Source organism: Podarcis melisellensis (genome assembly GCF_964234715.1).
Source record: "Podarcis melisellensis genome assembly, chromosome: 14".
NCBI lineage: Eukaryota > Metazoa > Chordata > Lepidosauria > Squamata > Lacertidae > Podarcis > Podarcis melisellensis.
This window is the reverse complement of record NC_138546.1, coordinates 16,530,900-16,557,801: the sequence shown is the minus strand read 5'-3', so window position 1 is coordinate 16,557,801 and position 26,902 is coordinate 16,530,900. Positions and strand designations below refer to the sequence as shown.

Sequence of the window (26,902 nt, the reverse complement as noted above, 5' to 3'; positions counted from 1 at the left end):
ATCATTTGGTAGTACATTTTGGTAGAACTAGACAAAATAATTTGCTAAGGGTGTTGGGAATTGCAGCTTTGTGAGGGTGTAAACTACAGTTCCCGGTTCTTTGGCGTTGGGGAGATGTGCTTTAGATGTATGGTGTGTAAACAGCCCGAGGGTATTTGTAGGCAAGAGCATCTTCAGGTCACTCTGTGTAATGTATACGATTACGCCATGCCCACCAGACTTCATAATACACACAAAGGCATCTCTTAATTCTCCATTACAGACCTCAGGCTCTTCTCATCATCCTTCGTCCAGCTGCTCTTCAGTTCTCATGTTTGCTGCCCCAGCAGAGTATTTGAAATGATGGTTAAGTGCATCTCTGGCAATCGTTGAGCCCATTGGGATAGACAGGGGTTGGCTTCCAGCTACGCAGTCCCATGTTTTAGCTCTCTTTGTAAATTTAATTCTGCCAGCATGCAGAGCAAGTTAGCATCTATCGAGCAATGTTTCTTGGAAATTAATCTGTTGCACTTGTGAGGGGGCTGGGGGGAGGAGAGGGAGATGAGCAGGGGGTGCATTGCCAGAGGAGATACCAGATTTTTTTCTCCTCCTCTGTCATTTCCAAATAAGGCAAAGAGTCTCCCAAGAGAGACACAGGGAGGGAGAGGTAGATGTGAAAATATACAGGAAACTGAACTTTCCTTCCCAGCTGACTAGGAAGGAAAGGGGACGGCCGTGGCTATCGCACTCGGAGAGCATTAGAAATGATGTTGCAGGGCATAATTCTGATCCACTTGGGATGCATAGAGGTCACCCAGTGGCCTTCTCCATCTGGAATCTCTCTAGGCTGGTATCACTTAACAGTTCTGTTATTGTCCGGGTTGTCATCTTTTATTAATAATCAGCCACAAACTCTTTTCTACAGCTTGGGATAAAAAAAACAACAACACCTCCCTTTTTCTTTTCTTTTTTTGAAAAAAGAATGGTGGTTGATTGAGAATTCATCTTGGCCTCTTAGCAGCAGTACCTGTTTGAAGAACAGCTATTTTCTCACCACAGGTCCGGATTACTTATAGAATCACAGAACTGTAGCATTGGAAGCTACAGTCCAACCCTCTGCAACAGAGGGACTATAACTAAAGAATCCCTTTCAAGTAACCATCCAATCCCTGTTTAACCCCCCCCCCCCAATGAAGGAGAGTCCAACACCTTCTGAGACAGTCTGTTCCACTCTCTTCCTGCCAGAAAGTTCTTCCGAATGTTTATTCAGAATCTCCTTTCCTGTGATTTGAATCTATTAGTTCAAGTCCCACCCTCTGGATCAGCAGAAAACAAGCTTGCTCCATCATCTGTGTGACAACATTACAGATACTTAAGATGGTTATCATATTACCTCTCAGTGTTCTTTTCTGCAGGCTAAACATACCCAACTCCCTCAACTGTTCCCCATAAGGCTTTGTTCCCAGACCCCTGATCATCTTGGTTGCCCTCCTCTGCACACATTCCAGCTTGCCAATATCCTTCTTAAACTGTGGTACCCAGAACTGAACACAGTACTCCAGATGTGGTCTGACCAAGGCAGAATAGAGTGGTACTATTTCTTCCCCTGATCTGTTGATGCAGCCCAGAATTGCTTCAGCTGTTTATTTATTTTTGCTGCTGGATCACACTCTTGACTCATATTAAACTTATGGACCACTAAGACCCCCTAGATCCTTTTAACATGTGTTGCTGTCAAGCCAGATGTCTTTCATCCTATATTTGTGCAGCTAATTATTCCTGCCCAAGTGCAGAGCCTTACATTTGTCCCTATTGAAATTCATTTTGTTGGTTTGAGCCCAGTCCTCCAATCTTTTAATGTCATCTTGAATCCTGAGTCAGTCTTCTGAGGTATTAGCTACCGCTCCCAGCTTGTTGCTGGTGTCTGGAGAATCTGTACTCGGCACTGGAATTTGCTTGCCAAGTGTACCTTTTGTACAATCTGCCTTGCTTGGAACACGTTTGGCACTTTGCAACATTGGTTTTTGTTTTTTTTAAATAAGTATTTCAGCTGTGAAGAACTGCGCAGCAATGCAAATATAAACATCTGTGATGCATCATCAAGTTCTTTATTACGGTCATAGACCAGCATAAGCAAAACATCTAAATAAGTAGCATAACAGTATGAATCTAAGTGAATAATTATTAAATAAATAAGAGCAAGAACCAAACATATACATAGAATACTTAATTAGGCATAGATAATGGGTGAGTAAAAATTTATAAGAAAAATTAAAAGATCGGTTAACACAGCAATATGGGGTGGGCTTCAGAAGTCCAGGTTTACCAAGTTTACCAAGTTTTGTTGCGGCAAAAGCCAGCGACACCAAACATCACAAGGTCAAACAAAAAGGAGATCCACAAGAGCATCAAGAAGAAGAAGAAAAAAGATTACACAAGGGAACTTCGCTATGTGCCATTCAACAGCAGAAATCTACGCTTCCTGATTGCTAAAGCGCAAAATTTGGCCACCTCATATGATATTGAGCCCGAGGAATCTTCTAGAAGGTATTTTCTTAGAATTTTGGGGGAGGATTCCAAATAATGCCGTAGGGGTACGAATTTTGACAAAAGCGGCAAGATAAGTCGAGCTCGCTCTTCACTATAAAATCTGCAGGACAGAAGGATGTGTGTAACAGATTCTACCCTATCAGACATACAGGGGCAGAGACGTGCATGCATCGGTACCCGCGTGAATTTGCCGTACAGCACTGCTGAGGGCATTGTCTCAAAGCGGGCTCTGGAGAAAGCCCATCTATAAGCTTCGTTAGTGATGTTAGTTAAATAAGGGGCAGCTGCAAAGTTAGGCCAAGCTTTTAAACATCTATATGTCTCCGGGAGTAGGGCGTCTTCTTGTTGTAATTCGACATCGTAAAGTCTCTGAGTGATAATTGCCTTTGCCTTGTTCTGAGTTCCAAGAAAGAGATTTTCAGGGTTTAGGCCAATTTGTTTGATCTTGTTAGTTATTTGCATAAGCCAAGGAGGATAGGGAACTGCGGCCAGGAAGCAAGGTAACAGTCCCTTAGGATTGTAATGGATTTTCAGCCAGAGGGATATTGCTTGCTCCCAGACTTTTAATTCCACTCTGGGTAGTCCTGCCTCTTGCCTTAAGACTGCATTAGGTGTACACTTTGGGGTGGCAAATAGTGATCTTAAGAATTTTGATTGTACTGTTTCAAGGGTCTTAAGGTTGACAGAGGGGCTAATTTGAGTGCCATATAGGAGTTGGGCTAAAGATTTTGCCTGAAAAACTTTTAGGGCCATCGGTAGAAAGCCAGCTCCTTTCCTTCTGAATAATCTAAGGATGGCATTTGCACTTCTTCCTGCTGATATAGCTGATGTGGTCAGGTGTGTTGACAATTTGGCATTGTAAGAGAAAGTAATGCCTAAGTATTGGAAGGTCTTAGTCTGTTCAATGGCGTTTCCCTTTACGCTCCAATTATCTTTCCTGAAGGAGCGGTTAAAATGTACAATTTTGGTTTTGGCAAAGTTAATTGTTAACAGTTCAGTGTTACATTGGTCACTAAACTTTCCTAAGGCACGTTTCAGACCCACTTTGGTTTGAGAGAGAAGAACAGCGTCATCCGCATACATTAAAACTGGTACTTTTCTGCCGTTAGAGAACACGGGGGGGTGGGTTTCGATTTCACGGCAGCATGTGACCAGGGAGTTGACATAGATGTTAAATAAAAATGGGGCTAATGGGCATCCTTGTCTAACTCCTCTTTGGACTGGGATTTCTCTAGAGAGTCTGCCGTCCTGTGCAAGTCTTATCTGGAGGGTGTTGTTCTCATGAAGCTTAATCATCAGAAGTAATAACCTTCTGTTAATACCCATATTGGCCAATTTGGCCCAGAGCCTACCCCTGGATACAGAATCAAATGCTGCCTTTAGGTCCACAAAGGCTGCATACAGTGACTTTTTCCAATGTTTCACATACTTATAGACAAAATAATCTAACACTAAGCAGTGATCAATAGTGGAACGTCCAGATGTAAACCCTGCTTGTTCAATTTCTAGTAAATCATTATGATCTAACCATTCACATAATTTTAGGCATAGATGTTTTGTATAAAGTTTGCAGATCACATTCAGAAGACTAATTGGTCTATAATTAGATGGGTCAGAGGGGTTACCCTTTTTAAATATAGGCACAATTATAGCCAGTCCCCAATCTTTAGGGATTTCAGTTGTCTTATCTATATATGAAAATAGATTTGCAAGAACCGGGGCCCACCAGTTTATTTGCGCTTTCAGAAGTTCAGCAACAATGAAATCACTTCCTGGGGCTTTGCCAGATTTCATTTGTAGAATTAACGAAGTGATTTCAGTTTCAGATGTTGGGGGCCATGATGTATCATTGTCTAAGGGGATGTTAAGCAGCGCAGAAGGTCGATGTTCTCTAAACAGCACTTTATAGTGCTCTTCCCATGAGTTTGCAGGGATTATTGTGCCCTCGTTAGGAGCTTTGGTTTGGCTGGAAATAATTTTCCAGAAGTTGGTATTGTCTTTTTCTATTGACGCTTTTATGAGGGCCTGCCAGGTGAGAGAGTCTGCGGTTCTTTTTTTGTTTTTTAGTAACTCTTTGTAGTTCTTTTTTTTAAGTTGTAGCTCTAATTTAGTGATAGGGTTAGGATTTTGCTGGAAGACCTTAAAGCATTCCCTGAGTATAAGTTTTGCCTGGATGCATTCGCGGTCAAACCATTTTTTGTTGGTAGGGGACGCATTGTGGCTAGATCTCCCGAGTCTTGACAATAGCGGTTGGAGTTTTCGGATTAATGTGTTATAATGGCCAATTGGGGAGGGCTCTTCAGTATCGTTGGAGGTCAGATCAGCCCAGAGGAGTTGACCTTCCATTGATTGTGTCCAAATGCTGAAATTGTTATTAACATAAGGGGACCATTTGATTCTGGATCTGCCTATTTGTTGTAGAACATTAGGATCAGGGGTCTGTGGGGTGAGCCCACATCTAGAGGGTTCCCAAAATTCAGTCCTTTTAAGATTTAGAGGGAGATGGTCACTTTCGGTTCTTATATCTACAGTGAATTCAATATATTCATCAAAGAGTTCTTGGGAGACAAGGATGTAGTCAATAACAGAATGCCTTAAGCCTGACCAATAAGTAAATTGGCCAGGACAGTCTCCCGAGGAGAGGCCGTTTAAAATAACAAGGTTTAATCTAAGTGCCATTAGAAAGAGACATGTACCAGCGAAATTGGTAACTGGGTCAAGTGAATGACGCCTGAATAGGGGCCAGTGTTCGTCATTAGCATTTAGGGGACCCATTCCACTTTCGTTGATTAGTTGTTCGTCTGAATGACCTAGCCTTGCATTAAAGTCCCCACCAATGATTAGGGAGGCAGAGGGAAACTTATTTGAGACAAGGAGAATGCAGTCTTCCAGTTCGTTCCAGATGTTTTTAAGATCAGTTTGTTTCATGAGTGGGGGAATATAAACATTGATGCATATGATCTTAAAGTGGGTAGAGAATATTTTCACAGCCAAAATCCATTTTTTATCGATTTTCAATTGGGTGGGGGAGGTTCCTAGATCTATCGATACGAAGGTGCTCAGACCTCCCGCCGGTCTTCCGCCTTTGGGGCCAATTGAGGCACAGGAGTGGAAAGCAAAATAATTGTGTAGATCGAAAGGATTTTGCATCCAGGTTTCTTGGAGCAGGATGATCTTAAACTGTGATACGTAGCTTAGAACGTCTTTGTCCATTGTTTTCGATTGCCACCCAGCAACGTTCCAGGATAGTAATAGAGGTGAGAGTCATTTTGTCTCTTCAATAGCATCTAGGACTTTCCCGGAGTCGTGGAAGATGCAGCCATTGGGTGGTGAAGGCTCCGGTAATGTGGTTAGGGGCGCCACAGCGATTTCGGCGTGGATTTCAGTTGGGCAGAGTAGGGGGGGGTGTTCTGACGTGACCTGAGGAGATTCATATTCCATTTTTCGCTCCGAGTTAGGTGGAGTGTTTGCCTCTTTTATGGGCGCTAGGTCTTCAGGGTTGCGAAGATAGAGTAATAACTCATCTAGTCTGTCCGTTATCTCTGTTTGTTCGGCTTTTGGGAGATGGGAGAAGGAAACGAGTAACTCCTGCTCCATCGAATTCTCTAGATGAGTAGCCTTTGATAGGAGGGGCATGGGGGTCTCTGTCCAACTAATTAAGTCTGAGGGTGGAGAGGTAGAGCTCGTAGTAGGTGGGGTGCCCTCATTTTTAATTGCTTTCCTTTTAGCTGGAAGGTAGGGTATAAGAGGGCAAATCTTAGTGTTGATAAAAACTCTTGTAATAAAAATTCCAAAATTAGTCAGGGAGCTTCGTAGGGACATCATATAAGTTGGAAACTTTTTAGATTTGAAGGTGAGCAGTATCCTCTGCATGTGTGGCTTGCTGTAAATGTGGACAGTGGATTCTAGATCGATGGAAAGGGGATTTATGCCCAAGAGCTCAGCTAGATGCCTTCTTGCGACATGTATAGACGACCAGTTAACAACCTGACCTTTGAAGGGGAGGATAATTAAACAAAGTCTAGTGGCTTGTAGTGAAAGATTGTAGGAAGATGTGGTGTGTAGATCTTCCATAGTTTGTTCACTTTCAAATTTGCAGCCAGTCTGCGGAGTTGAGCGCAGTAGGGCAGGTACTCTGGGTGTTGGTTCGGCCCTATCCTCCGGTAAAACGTCTACGGGGCTGACATTAACTTTTGGGGATACAAAGGATATGATCTTCTCTAAAGAGCCTTTGATGTCTCTTATGTACTTAAAGATACAGTCCACGGTTTTAGCCACAAGGTCTAGCGTGGTAGAGTGTTCAAGTAGTAATTCAGAGAGATGGTTTTCTTGTTCTCTGATGCAGTCTTCCGCCTGAATAGTTGGAACCTTTTTGGGACCTTTTGGTCTCATGATGGTGTTGTTTAGGGGGTCAGTGGGTTGTTTAGCGGAAAGTTCCTTCGGTGTAGTTTCCTTATCTATTATCTCTGCTAATGGAGAGAAGCTATTCGAGGTTGGAATATTAAAAGTATCCTTTGTTTTTCCATGAAAGAATTCGCTGATTTTGGTTTGCTTGGTGAGGGGCAAACATGCCATTTCCTCTAAATCCTCAGATTCTCTGCAGCGTTTTCCAACCCCCCTCCTCGCTTCAGCAGGGCTGTTGAATTGCTGAGTCATCTCTCCCTTTACCTCGCTCTTCTATCTTCCCTAGGTTTTTCAAAGAGTCGAGGGAGTATTTTCCTTGAAAGTATCCTATTCAAGGAAGAGTAGTGTGCCAAAGGTTATCGGCATAACACTAAATTATGCTCCGTCTGTGCCTCCAAACTTGTGGTGAGAACAGCCCATGAATCTTCCTGTAAACTCTTCGCGGTGAGGTGCTTAAATTTATCTGGGCTCAATGTTCATTAAAATAATCTTTAAAAGGAGTCTTTAAAAGAAATAAGATAGTCTTTAAAATAGTCTTTAAAAGGGGTAAGAGAGAATAAAAAGATAAAAAGATAAAATCAACGGGCTCACATTAGTAGAGTGCCGGTCGCCATCTTGAAGCAAGGCCACTTTTCACATCTGTGATGCCAGATTGTAGACGCAGGGTGGATTTCAAGGAAATGTATATTTTTGGAGTTAATGTATTGCCAAAACATTAAAAAAAAACTTGTTAAAGCAAGGAGTGCCACCCCAGACCATGTGGAAACTGAACTGAACTTTATTCACTTAAAATATCAACAAGTGGACTATTTTTCTTTCCTCAAATATTGGAGGATTTTGGGGTGTGTGTGTAAATTGCTGGTTTTTAGAATTTTTAATTGTATTGCTTTAGCATTTGACGTGTTTGCCACCCTGGGCTCCTTTTGGAGGAAGGTGCAAGATATAAATTTAATAAATAAAATAAATAGCGAAGGCATATGTGCCAATGACTATAATAGCTTCGTTTTATGTTGTGCATGAGCCTCAGGTTCCTGTGCTCATGTTCCCTCTCTGGCATGGCCATGAAGAAATCGGAAGTGTTTGCTAATCCACATCATCTCCAGCTAATCACCGTTTGTGGTTAATGTCCAAACCTGGACAGACTGCATTGGGGTTAACCATGGTTTGTTGAAACAATCCATACCATTGTTAACGAACCTGACTTATTTCAATAAACCATAGTTACAATGTCTGCTTGTCCAGAACACTAATGACGACTTGGGTCTCTGACGGTAACATCTTGAACAACTCCTTCCTTCAGGGCTCTGAACCCCAGCATTTTGATGGTCACTTAGACTTGATTCAACCAATCCCCTCAAGGTCCCAGGTTCAAACCCCATCATCTTCATGTAGAGCTGGGAGAGAACCCTGCCAGAAAGCCTAGAAAGTCACTTTCCATCAGTGTAGACGCCGCAGAGCTAGATGGAGCCAAGGATCTGACTCACTTTCCCTTTGTGCCTTCAAAACATAAAGTAGAGCATAGTTGCAACAAGGATGTTCTGGCTCAAACCTGGCTTGGGTGGTGGTTGAAGGACTTATCCTTGTGTCTCACTGCTGAACAATGCAGTGAAATCCGTAGTGAACTTTTATAAAGTTGGCTCAAAGGGATAGGAGGGTAACACATTCCCAACCTATTAAAAATGATACTGAAACCTCTGGACTGTATCCTATGCTAGTCCTGTTCAATGTAGACCCACTGAAACTAATGAATGCAACTAATGATGGTCTGTTAATTCCAGTGGGTTTGCCCTGAACAGGACTTAGCTGGATGCAATCCTCAGTTCTGGACCCGGGGCCCAAAGGTTTCTGACTGATGTGGCTTCTTTCACCAGAGTGAAAGGAGGTGAGTCAGCCGCTGAGGAGTGGCTCCTAGGGTCACTCTGGAGAAGGCATTTGGGAAGAACACCAAGGAGTTGTTCTGTATGCTCCAGTGCTAAGCATTTGGCGATACTGAAAACACATGGTGCTCTAGTTTTAGGAGAATGGTATGCAAGTTCTGTTACGTACAACTGAACTTCAAGGAAAATACAACCTAAGTCACTCTGAAAGAAGTTGAGTTGGAGCATCCCCAGTCATTTGCCCATATATGTGCGCAGAAAATAGTAGATCTAGATGAAAGGCAACACATGAGGCCTGCACTGATCATTGAAATGCATCCCTAATTATTATTTTTCTATAATTATAAGATTGTTGTATTTTTTTCAGAAAGTTGCATAATCTTTGAAGAGGATGTAGCTGTGAAGGGTGTGATGGTCAGGGGGCCTGGCTGTGATTACTGTGAAAGGACACGGTGCTTCTGAATTTGCCACTGTACGGGAGCTACAGAGTTAAGATGCTTCTGTTGTGTTTATAAATGATACAAATACAGAGACACTGTGCTTGAGTGTTCACATTGCTCTCATGCTGGAGGTGTGATTTTCTACCATATTTTTATCCCACTCTTTGTTGCTCAGGAAAAGTCCCAGCCTGAACTGAAAGGCTGTTGAGGCAGCCCCACTGGTTAACTTGGACAGGACCAGTCCAGTGTGCCTCACTTCACTAGAAGGGTCTCCAAACCCCACAGCTTTGATGCCTTACTAAAATGGGGACAGGCAAACACTGAGCTGGAGGTTCCTTGTTCTAGATCCAGTGGTTCCTGGCATCCCCACGCTATGCTCATTCATCTGGGAATTCAGACTTGAAATCAGCCCCTTCTGACTTCTTTTCTGTTGGTGGGGACTGAGCATCATTCAGAATCTTTCACTCAAAGATACCATGGGTGATGCTAAGCTAGTATCCCCCACTGAGGCTCTTTGGCTGAGTGCAGAACCTATTTTTCACATAACTCGGCCTTCAGGTTCAACAGCTCCATCACCTATTAGTGACCCATTTGTGGTCCAACATGTTGGATCTGATACTACATTTCCGTTTTCCCTTCCTGTGCTTCTGGCACTGTTGCAAGGAGCCAAGGAGCCACAGGACAAGCCTTTCTCCTCTCTTTCTGCATCCTTCCAATTAGGAAATAACGTTCAAGGTGCAAGGAGAGGGATGTGTCTTTTCTCTTCCAAGCATCCTGTCTCAAATTCCACTGTGGTAGAGGAAAAGGCCCTTCCACCAGGTACCACTTGCCTAACCTCAAAAGATAAGCCAGACGCAGTGATGTAATTAGGTAATTGTAGACTCATAACAGTCTTAAGTGGAGACCTGCTTAGGTTGGCAATGCCTGTTATTTGACTGTCTTTGGAATGTGATAAGCCAGTTTTTCTGAGTTTGGAAACTTTTGTGTGCATTCCACTGTGTTGGGCCCTGAATTTGTAGCTCCAAAGTCCTGCCCGGAGCTCACTGCTACATACAAGCAAGACCTTGGTATTTGAGAGGTGTGTGTGTGTGTGTGTGTGGTACTTAAGGCAGCCAGATCTCTTCCTCTTAATAGAATCACTATATTGGTGTACAGCTCAATCATACCCAGTCTGCTTCAAGTATTGTTTTTTGGTTTTTTGTTAATTACCCAGGATCACAATTACTACAGACTCATCCCTGTGGTGATGTACCTTACTGGTGTGTGTGTGTGTGTGTGTGTGTGTGCACAATATTTGGGACATTTTAATTTTTTTAAAAAAAAGAGTAAAAGGTGATGTTAGGCAAAGGTAAAGGGAACCCTGACCATTAGGTCCAGTTGTGACCGACTCTGGGGTTGCGGCGCTCATCTCGCTTTATTGGCCAAGGGAGCTGGCGTACAGCTTCCGGGTTATGTGGCCAGCATGACTAAGCCGCTTCTGGCGAACCAGAGCAGCGCACGGAAATGCTGTTTACCTTCCCGCCGGAGCGGTACCTATTTATCTACTTGTACTTTGACGTGCTTTCGAATTGCTAGGTTGGCAGGAGCAGGGACCGAGCAACGGGAGCTCTCCCCATCGCGGGGATTCGAACCCCTGACCTTCTGATCAGCAAGTCCCAGGCTCTGTGGTTTAACCCACAGCGCCACCCGCGTCCCTAAGAGGTGATGTTACAGAAGTCTATAAAACAATGCATGGCATGGAGAGAGTAAAGTCCCCCCCCCCCCATAACACTAGAACTTGTGGACATGAGTTGAAGATTCAGGACAGATAAAAGAAAAGATTTCTTAACACAGTGGAAATGAAATTTATTCCCAAAGGAGGCAGTGATGGCATGTACCCTCATGGAATCATAGTTTTATTTTTTGAATGATGGACTGACTGTGAATGATTATCAGTTAAACATCTGGCTAGTTCAGACGACAACCTTGAGCTAGGCCAAGAACTTTGAGAACCTAAAAGAAGAAAAGACACTTTATCCAGGGACAGTCCACATACGTATTGACATTTTCCTACAGGATGTGGAATTAGTGGTGATCCCATGGTGCAGATCCCATGACCCCCAGGCATGCACCTCCAGATGGTGGAGATGTCAGGCTCCATCCTGGAGCCTAGGCATCTTCACTTGGTCACAAGTGGCCGATAGCAAAATGTGCCTGGCCCCTGGCTAATTTCAAACACTGCATGAGGGTTATCTATTCCAACCCTCTGCAGTGCAGGAAACTTTGCCCAACCTGGGGCTCAAATCCATGGCCCTGAGATTAAGAGTCTCCTACTCTACTGACTGATCTATCCCACCAATTCTGTATGGCTTTAAAAGAAGGTTGGACTAATTTCTGAAGGATAAGGCTATGAACTAGTCACAATGGCTATGCTGTTTCTTCACAGTTGGAGGCTTCTGAGTACCAGTTCCTGGAAACCACAGGAGAGGAGAGGACTCTTGTGCTCTCATCCTGCTTTCATGTTTCCCATAGACATCTGGTTGGCCACTGTGAAAACAGGATGCTGGACTAGATGGGCCTTTGACCTAATCCAGTGGCTCTTCATATGTTCTTATGATCTTAGGTGTGTTGAAACCTTTCTCCAGGTGGCATTTATCTGTTCTAACTCACCACCCTTTGCCCCTGCAGGGATCTAGCCATGTACCCACGAGAGTAAATGTGTTTAGTACCTTAGCTGGGGTGTTTGACTGGGGGAAGGCAGAATGGAATGGAGAAGTGGCAGGAGGAAAGAGTTAAATACCTACAGCATTGCTTCTCTTTCCAAATCCCTCCCTCCCAAAGCAGCTTTCCTCTTAGAATACCACCGCCAAAAAAATAAAAATAAAAAATGCCACAGGGATTTTATTTCACATCGATGTTTACTTAGGCCCTTGGATGCATATCTGACCCCCGTTCAAAAGCTCCACCCCAGGAAGATATGCCCAGCAATGATTTGTGCTTATGTAGAGCATTGGCAGCCCTGATATTTTGGTCCCCATCTGTTGGCTCATTGGCCAAGACCTGGGTAATAAAAACAGAAGCAGGGAATCAAAACAGCAGGAATTTTTGGGCCCCAAGGGCTCGAAGTCTGTTGCTGATTCATCATCCCGCTACAGAGGGATTTTTTAAATTTTTTTTTTAAAAGCCACTTCTTTGTTAACAGAGAAAATATTGACATAACATGACTCAACTAAAAGAGAAAGAGAGATACAACAGGAGAGAGAAGGAAGGAAGAAGCACTGGGCTCCTTGAGGGTCACTCAGCTGCCCCAAGGATAAAGGCCAGAACCTCTGCTGCAGATTCTGACATTAATACACCTAGACAAATGCCGGCCCTTTTCTCACTTATAAACTGAGCGCCTCTCCTCATATAATAGAGGTAGAGAACATAAGAGGAGGCCTGCTGGATCAGGCCCGTGACTCATCTAGTCCAGCATCCTGTTCTCACAGTGGCCAACCAGATGCTTGCAGCAGAACTGTAGGCAGGACCTGAGCACAAGAGCCCTCTCTGCTTTCCCATGGTTTCCAGCAACTGGTATTTATCAGTTGCACTGGCTCCCGGTGGAGTATAGGGTCAGGTTCAAGGTGCTGGTTTTGACCCTTTAAAGCCCTTTGTGGTTTATGACCCTCGTATCTACAGGACCGCCTCTCCTGGTATGCCCCGCAGAGGACCTTAAGGTCCATGAATAACCATAGTTTAGGGTTTGTGTGCAGTATTCTACAATTTGTCCTTGTTGCAATAATAATGCATTACTGGTGGATTTTGACTGAACTGGCTAGACATGATTCTACTTTGTTAGTTGTTCTGTGATGCTTCTCCAATGTTACAGCATCATTGCTATCAGGAGGGACGCTCTGGTGCTATAGCATAACATACTGTATGCAGGGCAGAAATGTCTGGGGAGCATTTGCAGTACAGTGGTACCTCGGGTTAAGAACTTAATTTGTTCCGGAGGTCCATTCTTAACCTGAAACTGTTCTTAACCTGAGGTACCACTTTAGCTAATGGGGCCTCCCGCTGCCGCACAATTTCTATTCTCATCCTGAAGCAAAGTTCTTAACCCGAGGTACTATTTCTGGGTTAGTGCAGTCTGTAACCTGAAGGGTCTGTGACCTGAAGCATCTGTAACCCGAGGTACCACTGTATAACAAGTTGCAGGATTTCAGCAGGGAGTTTTGGGACATGCACTGATTGGAAACTAAGCAGTAGCTTTGCCTGGAAAGTTTTGCGGGAGCTAACAGTATTAAAAGCAGGACTACGTATAACTGCCCCAATACTATCCTGAGCACAAATCAGCATGAATGCAAAATAAAAAGGATGTCTGGAGGGGCCCTGTAACAGTTTCAGTGCACACTTTAAGCTTTTGTCAGCTGTGGTTCCCGTGAAACCTCTGCCATAGGAGGTCTAAGCTGCTCCTGTCCACCTTGGTGGGATAGGAGGATCAGCTGGAAGACCCTTCCACAGTGTCCTGGGGTTAGGATTCAGCACTGCTCTCCTGTGCTCTTTTGCTGGACAGTTCCCAGGGAACATGGAGCGGAAAGCACAGAGACAGCATCACACCCACCTTGGAGCAGTTTTGAAGGAGGAGGAAAGACAAGAACATCATGCTCTGCCATTCACTTGCTGCTCTCTCTGAGACCCAAGCGCAGACGCCATTTGCTGCCTGGTAACTAAAAACACCAGTGGTGAAATAATACTATATAGCAGGTTGAAGCTCTGTTACTGGACCTGGGCAAACACGATCAAAATCTCTTTACAAATAATCTAGCCGCCGCTGCAGTATAGTAATGCAGAGCTTGACAAACTATCTGCTCTTCTCCAATGTTTCTCAAAGAACTGTAGGATAGATGTGGATAGTTAGTCCTACAAATGAGTGGTGGGGGCGCATTAAATGCAGGGTCAACAGGAGTGTGTACACAGCCCCGATCGCACACACACACTAACTTTCTCACTGGAATGTGTAGAACTACCTCAGTCGTTGTTTCCTGGAAAGCCTTTGGAAACAAAAACCCACAAAGTCACTTGCAGATTAGTTTTGTTTTGCTGCTTCTGCTCCCAGGGGTCTGACTACATGGTTCTACATCTAGCACTGGGGAATTTATAGTTCAGTGTCCGCTTGGTGCTTTAATTCAGTTGGGCTGGTGCTCAGTCTTTCTCTCTCTTTCTTTCTTTCTTTCTTTCTTTCTTTCTTTCTTTCTTTCTTTCTTTCTTTCTTTCTTTCTTTCTTTCCTGCTTCACATTGCTGTGAGACCAAAGCAATTAAAGGACCATACCTGCAGTGGCGTAGCGTGGGGGGTGCAGGGGGGGCCGGCCGCACCAGGCGCAACATCTGGGGGTTAGGGTTAGGGGGCGCAAATCCACGGGTTAGGGGGCGCAAATCCACGGGTTAGGGGGAACAAATTACTTGCCTTGCCCCGGGAGCTGACAACCCACGCTACGCCACTGCATACCTGCACCACAGAACATTACCATACCATTTTCATGGCTTCCTCCAAAGCATCATGGAAAAGCTGATTGACGTTTGTTCTGATTCAGCAGTAAACAGTAGGTTTTCCTGGTGGGACAAAAGGGGGGGAAATGCTTGGACCTGTGCCTGCAAATCATGACCCACTTGGACGTCTTCATGAGGCCTGGTAGTAGTTAGGAGACCCCTATTCTCCTCACACAGCAACAGTTCCCAGGGTGCTTTCACATCCAGTCCCTTTACCCAGGGAATTCTGGGAACTGTAGCTCTGTGAGAGGAATACCACAGTATTGAAAGTGGAATCGCAGTATAACTGCCACGATACCATAATGAGCGCAACTCATCATGAATGCACAATATAAAGGGTGCCTGAATGGGACTCTGCCTCCTTCCATACCTATTGAACTACTAGCCCATGCGGGGGGAGTTGGACGTCATCTCACTTTGTTAGCCAGTATTGACTTTTTAAGCTCTGCATCATTCATCTTTGGGGAGTGAGAGAGATTGCATGGCCATAAGAATGCACACATTTGTGACAGCTAAATGGAAAGAAATCCCTCACACTTTCTTGGCTTAAAAGGGGGAAATGTATATTTTGAAATTAATATTTCAAAAATACTTTTCTGGCGGAGCTGGGCACAGAACCCAGCTCAGTGGCTTGCTTACTTGGCTGGCTCACTTCTCTACTAAGGACCCCTTGTTCCTTTAATATAAAACAAGTGTATCTATTTTCCCCCTTCAAATTGTTGGAATTGATTCAGCACCGCTCAAAGCAATCTGGCGCATCCAGAGTTTAGGGCATCCTTTGGCTAAGAATGCACATCATCCCGGGCGCCAGTGAGAGACATTTTGCCTAGACCCAAACTATAAAATAGGAGGGCTGGATGTAGCTTCCCCCATTCTCCCTCCCCACCCGCTTTGGTACTGGAGCGACAGTTGTAGACCCGTTGCTGGTTGTTATTTCAGCCAGCAAAGCTGTGGCTGATTTCCTTATGTGTTATGACATTCTGCACCAACTGCACAGAGATTTGCTGAATAGGTTGCCAGACTAATGTGTCTTTCTCTGTGTGAGAGAGATATGTGACTCGATGGGAATTCAAGAAGCTGCCTTATACCGACAGATCATTGGTCCATCTAGTTCAATTTTGGCCCCACATGCACTATACATTTGAAGCACAGTCATACCACTTTAAACAGCCATAGCTTCCCCCAAAGAATCCTGGGAACTGTAGTTTGTTAAGGGTGCTGAGAGTTCTTAAAGCTAAAGGGACCCCTGACCATTAGGTCCAGTTGTGGCTGACTCTGGGGTTGCTGTGCTCATCTCACTTTATTGGCCGAGGGAGCTGGCGTACAGCTTCCGAATCATATGGCCAGCATGGCAAACCAGAGCAGTGCATGGAAACGGCGTTTACCTTCCCCCGGAGCGGTACCTTTTTATCTACTTGCCCTTTGAAGTGCTTTCAAACTGCTAGGTTGGCAGGAGCAGGGACCGAGCAATGGGAGCTCACCCTGTCACAGGGATTCGAACCGCCGACCTTCTGATCGGCAAGTCCTAGGCTCTGTGGTTTAACCCACAGCGCCACCCGAGTCCCACTGAGAGTTCTTAGGAGACCCCTATTCCCTCCAGAAAGCTGCAGTTCTCAAAGTAGTTTAACAATCAATCCCTCTTCCCAGGGAACTCTGGGAATTGTAGCTCTCAGTGGGTCAACTCTGAATAGGGTTGGATACATCCCCTTTAATTTCTTGGAAAGTGGGTGGGATACAAATTTTTCACATGAAGCAAAAAATGAATGCATGTTCTGAACATATATACCAAGATCAGGTGAGATTTTCCAAGTGTTGGTGCTTCTGTAGCCAAAATGGCACCTTCCAAGAGGGATTGATTAGCCTGATTAGGTTTGCAGAAGGGCAGCAGAACTTTAGGCGGAGGGTGACTCTAAGGGAGGCAAAAACCTCTAAACAGAACACTCACTGATTGATGTACAGGACACACAGAACTGGATTGCAATCAAATGGAGCACTTGGATTCCGGAATCCAAGAGCTCTTCATTGAAAGATTTAGTTACAGACTGCATTTGGGGAAAGGCTGTAACTTAGTGGTAGAGCATCTGCCTTGCATGCAGAAGGTCCAAGGTTCAATACCCAGCATCTCTAGGTAGGACTGGAAGCATGTCTCCTGCCAAAAATCCTGGGCACCTGCTGCCAGTCAGCATAGGGCTGGCATATGTTCAGATTTTCCCGGACATTACCAGGATTTCAAAGGCAGAATTGATGTCCAGGGGTGATTTCCGAAAGGTGGTGCTTTGTCCTGGATCGTAAGCAATTCAACTGAAAAACACAACAATTTTGGTGGTTTCGGGGTGTCCCGGAAACACCTAGATAGACAAAACAACTAGATAGACCAAGAATCTGACTCAGTCTTACGCATCTTCTTTTGTTCCTGATGAATGAAGCAAACTGAACAGTGGTTGATAGGACAACCTAGTCACTTCCTGGGTCCTTGTTCTCCACCCACAACCACACTCTCAGTTGTTATGATCAGGTGTGATCCAAAGCAGCCAGCCCAAATGCCTGCCATATCTTGGTCTAGTAAGGGAGGAGTTTCCAAGGCCATTAGTGGTTTTGGCATGGAGAAGAGAGCAAACCTGTACCCAAATTGCAACAGCAATTCTCTTTTGCAAATGAAAAAAAAATGCAGACAATTTTTTTTTCAACTGGCTGTCCGCCTTCCTTCCTTCCTAATCCAGGCAGGCAGTATGCCTCAGGTTGCGTCAGGTTGTGCAATTCATTTTTCTTTATTTATCTATCAGATTACTGTCTCAGCTCAGGGCGTAGACTGTGGAAATCCAATATTTTCCCCTTACAACAAATGTGCAAGGTAGGTTAGGCTAGACAGAGTGGCTGGCCCAGACCTGGCACCAGCACCTCGCACACTCTCAGGTACCTGCCAGCAACTCAGAAGGGTCCACAGGATAGCCAACACCTGCCATCAGGGTCCCTGTGGTGGGTGCCTGCCTGGTGGCTACAAGCTGTGATTTTTAATCACCCACAGTGTCCCAAAGTGAAAACGAGTTGTATCTAACTAGGGCCACATTCACACCATACATTTAAAGCACTATGGCCACATTCACACCATACATTTAAAGCACTATGGTAACTGTAACTTGGCTTCTCGCAGTGAGGGAACTGCCAGAAGGCCCTCAGCGCTGGACCTCAGTGTCTGGGTAGAACGATGGGGGTGGAGACGCTCCTTCAGATATACTAGAGATAACCAGAGCATGAACCACTCTGGTGAGACAGTCCATGGGCAGACCCTATCTGCCTGCAGACTGCCTCGCCAGAGTGGTGCATGCTCTGGTTATCTCCCGCTTGGACTACTGCAATGCGCTCTACGTGGGGCTACCTTTGAAGGTGACCTGGAAACTACAACTAATCCAGAACGCAGCAGCCAGACTGGTGATGGGGAGCGGCCGCCGAGACCATATAACACCGGTCTTGAAAGACCTACATTGGCTCCCAGTACGTTTCCGAGCACAATTCAAAGTGTTGGTGCTGACCTTTAAAGCCCTAAACGGCCTTGGTCCAGTATACCTGAAGGAGCGTCTCCACCCCCATCGTTCTACCCGGACACTGAGGTCCAGCGCCAAGGGCCTTCTGGCAGTTCCCTCACTGCGAGAAGCCAAGTTACAGGGAACCAGGCAGAGGGCCTTCTCGGTAGTGGCACCCGCCCTGTGGAACGCCCTCCCACCAGATGTCAAAGAAAACAACAACTACCAGACTTTTAGAAGACATCTGAAGGCAGCCCTGTTTAGGGAAGCTTTTAATGTTTGATGTATCACAGTATTTAAATATTCTTTTGGAAGCCGCCCAGAGTGGCTGGGGAAGCCAGATGGGCGGGGTATAAATAATAAATTATTATTATTATTATTATTATTATTATTATTATGTCTCAGCCTGCATACTAGATGGAGCTGGTAAACAGCTGCCCTGGACACAGAATTGACCTGTGCCTCCACGGACAGCTGCGAGTCCAAAATGACTCCCAGGCTGCGCAACATGTGGATGCAATACTCCTCCTCCATATAGGAGAAGAGTCCTGCTGGATCAGACCAAAGGCCCATCTAGTCTAGCATCCTGTTCTCACAGGATCCCTCCAGGAAGCACACAGGCAAGGAAGGAACGCAAGAGCCCTCTCTCATTACTCAGGACATAAGAAGAGCCCTGCTGAATCAAGCCAAAAGTCTTTCTAGTCCAGTGTCTTATTCCCTCAGTGGCCACACAGTTGTCTATCGGGAACCTGCATGCAGGACACGAGACCAACCAGTGGCGTAGCGTGGGGGGTGCAGGGGGGGCCGGCCGCACCGGGCGCAACATCTGGGAGTTAGGGTTAGGGGGCGCAAATCCACGGGTTAGGGGGCGCAAATCCATGGGTTAGGGGGCGCAAATTACTTGCCTTGCCCCGGGTGCTGACAACCCACGCTACGCCACTGAGACCAACTGGACTCTCCCTCTCGTGATATTAGAAGTAGTACATACAGCAGCTAGAAGCCAACTGAGTAGCCTTATTCCCCCTGAATTTTCTATAATTGTCTTTGAAAAACCCATCAGACTTGGAGGATATTGGCTGGTCTGCAGACATTTTGCTTTGCAACTCCTTCCTTTTTCTTTATTTTTTGAGCCCAAGGCACGAACCACAGTCTGCCTCTAACTTCAGGTTGAAGACAATGTACCAGAAGCCGTCTTAAGTGCTGCTAGGAAGCCTGGGATCTCCCCACCCAAGCCAGCCTCCTCCATTAGTAACTGTCATTGCTCCATAATCTAAGGGACAAGCCGCTCAAAGGGAGCCCGAAGCAGGATGAAGGCGGGCGGGAAATTGCCTGATTAGCATCCCATTCAGAGAGTAAACTCTTGCCCTGGCTTTGCAGTGGGTGGGAACAAGCATCGCTCCTTCCAGAGAATAGCTGCCCAGTGGGGTTGGATCAGCCCCGCTGGGCTCACACCTTCCTCCTCGGCCTTTGATGTGGGATGCTGGGTTTTGGAAGCTGGCTGGCTTCCCTACTGGGGGCATTAGGAGCTAATTAAACCTTTGAATTTTCACCCGGCATGTGGCAGGAACACACTGTCCTCTGGAAAGGAGGAGGGCACCTGGAGGAACTGAGGAGGGCGGGAGAGTTAAAAAGAAGCAAAGCCAGGAGAGGAATGTGCAGGGAGGGAGGGAGGGAAGGGGGGGCACTTAACTAGAGCCCTGTGCAAGGAGCAAGCCAGATGCATATAGCAAGAAAGGGGTTGGAACTCAAGCTCAGCACGGTTTGCACTGACTGGCAGCAGCTCTCCAGCATTGACAATGCAGGAATAAAGAAGCCCCCTTATACAGAGCCAGGCTATCGAGCTATGCCTCTTCCAATTATTTGAGGTTGCAGTCAGAGGCACAGACTTGAACCACATTTGGGGCTTCTGTAAGGGTCGTACGCAACGAATTCCATGCATATCTATATGCCTGTATGTGGGTTCTTATTGTTTTGTACCAATTCTTTCCCTCACCTGTTCATGATTCTTGTTGGCCCCCATTACCCCAACATTTCCAGCTATAATTGACTGGGGGACCATCCACTTTGCCTTGCAGTTGGACCTCGGAACTGAGGAGCTTACTTGCAGGGTCCTTTTTACAGGATCAAATGTGCTCTGATTTGCAGCACCCACAACTGCGGCAGGAGGGGAAGGATGCCTTGAGCTGGGTCACCTTATCACTTATCACAGACAGTCTGTCTGTCTGTCTGTCTGTCTGTCTGTCTGTCTGTCTGTCTGTCTCCCTCCCTCCTTCCCTCCCTCCCTCCCCAAACTGTGCTATCATCCAGAATGAGAGAGTGAGGATAATGGTAGCAGTTGTTCATTTTAAGGCATGCCTCTGCTTCCACACTTGGAGATGTAAGTCTTGAGTCTTGGCCCTATAGTGCCAACTGCTGAGGCCAACCCAGCTGATCTGCATCTGATCCCCACAATCCACATTATACCCAGCTTCACCTTGTGCCTATGTAGACATTCTTGTTTGGCTGTGCACAGCCTACATCTTTTGCAAAAGCAAAGTTAGTTTATAGTATTTTATTTATTTCTATTAGTATTTGTTTTGCTCTTCTTCCAAGGAGCTTGGGGCAGTGTACATGGTTCATTCCTTCCCCTATAACTCATGTTGTCCTCACAGCAACGCTTTGAGGTAGGCCAGGCTGGGAGAAGGTGACTGTCCCAATTGCACTTTGTGGCATAGTGGATACTTGAACACAGTTCTCCTCAGCCCATCACCCTAATCACTCCTAACTGGCTCTGATAGATAACTGGCTATGAGACAATCCTGGCCTCAGTTAAACAGATAAGCAAGATGCAAATAGTTGTCTCCTCACAAAGAAGTAGGATTTCTTCCATTCCCTCTGTGGCTCACAGCAGGAATGCAAAGACTCTTTCCCCCTAGCTTATGCAGATAAACTCCAAAAAGGATATCCTTTTTGTTCTGCAGCATCCGGGGGGGGGCATCAAAAGAAGGGGGTTCTACAATCTCCCTGAGCTCTTTGTGATGCTGCTGAATTGCCTTTGCAGGTGCATAGCATTTTTTTAAAAAAAATGTTCAACCTTCCACTAGTCTGAACCCATTGCTTCTTGTCCTATCCTAAGCAGCAGAAGATCATCAGCTACTCCTCCAAATCTTTGACATTAGCTGAAAATGTCTGCAAGCTTGCCTGGCTTACTTCCTCTCTAGTGTTTCCCTCCTCTAGACCAGAGACATATTGCAGCCTGAGCTCCTGTCCTCTCACCACCCCCCATCCCAAGTGAACAACTGGAACCATTTTAACACAACATTTGCTTTTCATTTAGAGAGAAGCTGGTTTCTGTGACTTTTGAAGATCTCTCACTGGGAGGATGGACCCCTTGTCTATGTTGTGGTTGCTCTTGACTGCCTGCGGACTAGACTTGTCTCAGGCTGTGAACCCCTTTGCGGTCCAGCAGATCCCGCCTGACCCTTGCTATGACGAAAAGGGGGCACCCCGCCGCTGCATCCCAGAGTTTGTCAACGCCGCCTTTGGGAAGGAGGTCCATGCATCCAGCACATGCGGGAAGCCAGCGACCCGCCACTGTGACTCTTCAGACCCCCGGAAAGCTCACCCAGCATCCTACCTCACAGACCTCAACACTGCTGCAAATATGACCTGCTGGCGCTCAGAGACCTTGCACCATTCACCCCAGAATATCACCCTCACTCTCTCCCTGGGCAAGAAGTTTGAGGTGATCTATGTGAGTCTGCAGTTCTGCTCTCCCCGTCCGGAGTCAGCTGCTGTTTTCAAGTCCATGGATTATGGCAAAACGTGGGTGCCTTATCAGTACTACTCTTCACAGTGCCGGAAGATCTATGGCAAGCCCAACAAAGCCACCGTCACCAAACAAAATGAGCAGGAGGCTCTGTGCACCGATGGGCACACCGACCTCTACCCCTTGACAGGAGGGCTCATTGCCTTCAGCACTCTGGACGGGCGTCCGTCAGCCCAAGATTTTGACAACAGCCCCGTCCTTCAGGATTGGGTGACGGCCACGGACATCCGGGTCATTTTCAGCCGCCCCCATTTGTTCCGGGAACTAGGGGGCCGGGACCACGAGGACGAGGATGGCGGGGCTAGCTCTTCTTCATACTACTATGCTGTGGGCGAGTTTCAGGTCGGGGGGCGCTGCAAGTGCAATGGGCATGCCTCACGCTGCGTGAAGGACAAAGAAGGAAAGCTGGTGTGTGACTGCAAGCACAACACGGAGGGCCCTGAGTGTGACCGCTGCAAACCGTTCCATTACGACCGTCCGTGGCAGAGGGCCACCGCCAGGGAGGCTAACGAGTGCCTAGGTAAGAGAGTTTCCTATCTTTCTGCATCTCGTCACCTCCTATGACCTGGTGCTGTACATTGCTATCTGGTTTAGAATGGTTGCAGCCAGTCTTCTGGTCAAGAAGAACAAAGCAAAAACAAAAAAACTAATAACCTGGGTCAGGGAGATCACATAGGAACAAATACTGCTGATCTCCCCTACCCTGGCCCCCGTAAAAACCCCAACTTGTTGCACAACTGGCTCTTTGTGACATGAGCTATCGTATGCAAGAGCCCTCAGCCTATTTTGTTAAGTCAGGGGTGGGGAACTGTTCCAGACCTCCCACGGTCTGGATGCCAGCAGTGGGCGGGGCCAGAAGCAAAAGTGGGCGGAGTAATAGATGTACATTCTACCTTAGTACAGAAAAGTAAGTTTCTGCACACACCCCTGTCTTCCCTCTCTGGACTTCAGAAGGTACATGTGAGAATTGTCTACCTTGAGAGGGAGGATTCTTTTTCAGCCTGAGGACCCCATGCTTTCCTAGAGAACTTTTCAGGGACGGCGTATCAGTACTGGGCAGGGCCAGATGTAAAAGTGACCCAAACGACGGGTGTAAACACACTCCTCTCCATCCAGACAAGCTAGATGCATGGTCAGCGTTCTAGAGCACATTCCAGCCAAGAAGAAGGGTAGGAGGGATGGTGAAATGTGTTGTCTGGGGAGAGGTTGTGGTCTATAGAGAGTCCCAAGCACCCAATAGAGGAGCCTGGAGGAATGCTTGTCATCCCTGTGTATGGTGAATTAAACAGCCCTGGGAAATAGACATGGGGAGAGGTACAAAGGAGGTTGAAACCAAATGAACTCAGTAATGGGTGCCACAGAAATGGCATGGACTGGTTTTCATTCATTGATATTGAAATGCAGATTATTTTTAAACCGTTAGGGGACCTGTAAGTATTACAGCTGGCTCCAGATTTAAGAGGTTGCTGCTATTTCCTTCCTGAAGGCTCACAGTGAGGGCTTTTCTTGTAGCTCAGTGGTGCAACAGGCTCCCCACCACCACCACTTTTCTTTCTTTGTAACATTATAGAGTAGCCTAGCACCTGGCTGCCATTTTGTTTATCCGACAATGCACCAAATTGAAGCCTCTGGTTCACTGTGGAGAAAAACCAAAATGGCAGCATCAGCCGAATTGCAGCAATCAAAGTTCAATACAGTGGCCTGGGGGCTGGAGAGCAGCAGGGCAGGCAGTAGATAGGTAGGTGGGTAAGTGACAGGGCAGTGCTGACACTCTATTTACCTTCCTTGCCACATGAATGAAATTAGACCAGGATCTGCATGGAAACCAGGCCCTTGGACCACAGGTTGCCCAACTGATGTCACTGAACCTCTGTCCAGACTGCTAAGTACTAAGGAGGACTGAACTGTAGAATCAACAGCAGGAATCTCTGGTTCATGAAACTGTACTAAGTATTGCCTGCACCTCTGTCAGCTCTCAGATGAATAAAGCAGTTCAGCAGAAAGCAGCTCAGGAAACTGCAGGAAACTCAACCTCAATGCAGGGAAGGCTGAGGAGTGTGATAAATTTCAGCAGAGACCTGGCCCAAAGTCTCTCAAAGTCATTGGTGCTTCCCTCGAATGCCCCTCCTAGCTAGTTGAAGAAACACTTTGGGGAAGATTTCCCCCTTTAGCATCCCTATGGGGGTCAACCCTTTGGCAGATGGGACTGAAAAGGCGAACAAGAGGAGAGAAAAAGGAATGCAGGCGTAGGGCTTTGGGGAGGAGGGAGGCAGTGTCCCTTTAAGACACCCCTGACGAGTCCACCCGCACAAAGGCGGCTTAGCGCAGCTGCCGTGTGAAAGTTTTTCCTGTCGGCTCCATCTCCTATTTCTCCCTTTCCTCCTGCAGGCTTTGTGCCTTCTGTGAAAGAGCCCCTCTATCACACGCCTCCGAAAGGGGGCTTAGCGACTGAAAGCCGGATTAGCTCCTCCAGCGTTCCCCTCTGTGCCTTTCAACCATGACATCTCCCCGGCCAGCAGGAACAGACGCAGCAATTAGCACCAATTAAAGGGAGAGGGCCCGCCTGGGAAGTCCCCATACCCCACCCCACTCCACAACACTGTTCTGCAGCTAGCCCAGGCTACCCTGTGCCACACACTGTACAGGCCGAGGGAGCGTGTGTCATACATAACCTTGCAGGACATTCTGAGAGCTGTCTTCTGGGTTCCAGAATATATTAGCCAGCCCTTTTTATTAGCCAAGGGAGGCAAACTGATGGGGATTGCTCTACAAATGTGGTATGGGCAGAGACACTTGTGCTACAAAGAGCTGTGTGGCTCTGCAAATGTGGCTACTACAAAGATGTTGTGGCTGCAGGGCTGTCGCCAGCGTCTAACACCCTCAGGTGGCTGCTGGGGCCTTCCTGCCCCAGGAGGACACAGTGCTGGTGCTTGTTGTAGATCCCCATGCTTTAAAAAAAAGTGTGTGGCCTGCCTCTCTGAGCAGTGCCAGGAAGCTGAGTCTACTGTAGGGGAAGCTGCCTCATGCAGTCAGGCTACTGAAGAATCTAGGCAGACAGGCAGTGGTTCTCAAGGGTTCCAGGCAGGTGTCTCTCTGAGTCCTAATGGTAGATGCTGAGGATTGAGCCTGGGACATTCTGTGTGGAAGGTGGATCCTCTTCCTCAGCCCTTCCCCTCACCTGTGATTCCAAGTCTAGAACCTTCTGCCCTTCTAGGTGTTTCTACCTCAGTTTCTTGACATATGTGCAATGGGGTCAAGGGTAGGGAACGTAGGAAGCTACCTTATACTGGGGCAGACCACCAGTCCATCAAGCTCAGTATTGTCTACTACACTGACCGGCAGTTGCTCTCCTGGTTTTCAGACAGGGAGTCTTTTCCAACCCTACCTGGAACTGTTAGAACAACTGCTCCCCCATCACCCAGCCTTCATTCTGGAGGAGCGCCATCTTCCATAGCAATGAGAATGTCTAAAACTTTTCTTTTCCCTCAACCGCACTGCTTGGTAGATTCCATCATAATTTAATTTCTGACTGGTGTATTCCATACTTAATTGTTGGAGTTTGTTTGTTTGTTGTCACTGATGCTTGCTTTTCACTCTCAAGGCTGAGGTGGATGCTTCCAACTATTATCTCATGTAACGTTCAGAATCACAAATTCAATAAAAAAAATATGGAGGGAGAGACCTTCGCAGATCACGGATAGCGTGAAATGAATTTCAACTCCTAAAAAACAAGAACAACCATAGTTTCTTGCTTGGTTGGAAGGAAGCAGATTCATAGAATTGTATCATTGTAGAGTTGGAAGGGACCCCAAATGTGATCTAGTCCGAATCCCTGCAATGCAGGAATCTCAACTAGATCATATATAAGAGGTGGCCCTCCAACCTCTGCTTAAAAACCTCCAAGGAAGGAGAGTCCAACACCTCTCAGGGGAGTCTGCTCCACTGTCGAACAGCTCTTACCATCAGAAACTACTTCTTGATGTTTAGTCGGAATCTCTGTGTAACTTGAATCCATTGGTTTGGGTCCTACACTCTGGAGCAGAAGAAAACAAGCTTGCTCCATCTTCCATGCGACAGCCCTTTAGATATTTGAGGATTGTTATCTCCGGCTCCTCTTTTCCAGGCTAAACATACCCAATTCCCCCAACCGTTCCTCATCAGGAATGGAGAGTCACAGCCTCCCCATTCTGGAGTGGACATCAAGAGGAGCTGCATTGGTTGCAATGCTCTCTGTGTGTGCTTGATTTCTGCTTGCCACAACACTGCCCCCTTTGCACTCTATGCGGAGTCCTTGGACCATGAGCCTTGACATCTGGCACTCATGTTCTGTGGCTTATATTTATATTTTAGGGTTGCTACTGGTGCAAGGGTGAATTTGCTTGCCTGCCTTTTCCATCTCTGTCCTCTTTTCCTTGTCAGTCATAAACCTGCAGACAGAGACGCTTGCATTTCCTTATTCCTTGTGCAGCACCTAGACAACTGAGACAGGTGTTAAGAAAGGTGTTAAGGCTGGGCGCAGAGGTTGAGGTATCCTGTCAACACAGTTAGGATTGTTGACATGGATAGTCTCAGCACTCCCCTATCCTGCCTTTGTCATACACACCCTCTCTGTCTGCATTTGACTTGGAATAAATGTGTCAGTACAGTTGCAAAATCCTGGGTTGCTGTACCTGTGCAACTTCTTTCTCTCTGTCTCTCCAAAAGACAGATGCTCAGTGGTAGAGCATTGGTTTGGCATGCAAAAGGCCCCGTGTTCAATCCCCAGCATCTCCAGGTAGGGTCAAGAGAAAAGATGGGGGATAAATTTGATTCAG

General features: G+C 46.4%; 1 protein-coding gene across 1 annotated transcript in view; it reads left to right on the top strand.

Annotated features, from left to right (window-relative positions):
- NTN3 (netrin 3) overlaps positions 1–26,902 on the top strand; it is a 121,146-nt gene that overhangs the window by 18,966 nt on the left and 75,278 nt on the right. Inside the window, exon 2 of the mRNA XM_081888011.1 lies at positions 21,597–22,608. Coding sequence (XP_081744137.1) covers positions 21,642–22,608 — 967 coding nt within the window. The 5' untranslated portion in view covers positions 21,597–21,641. The remainder of the gene's footprint in view (positions 1–21,596; positions 22,609–26,902) is intronic.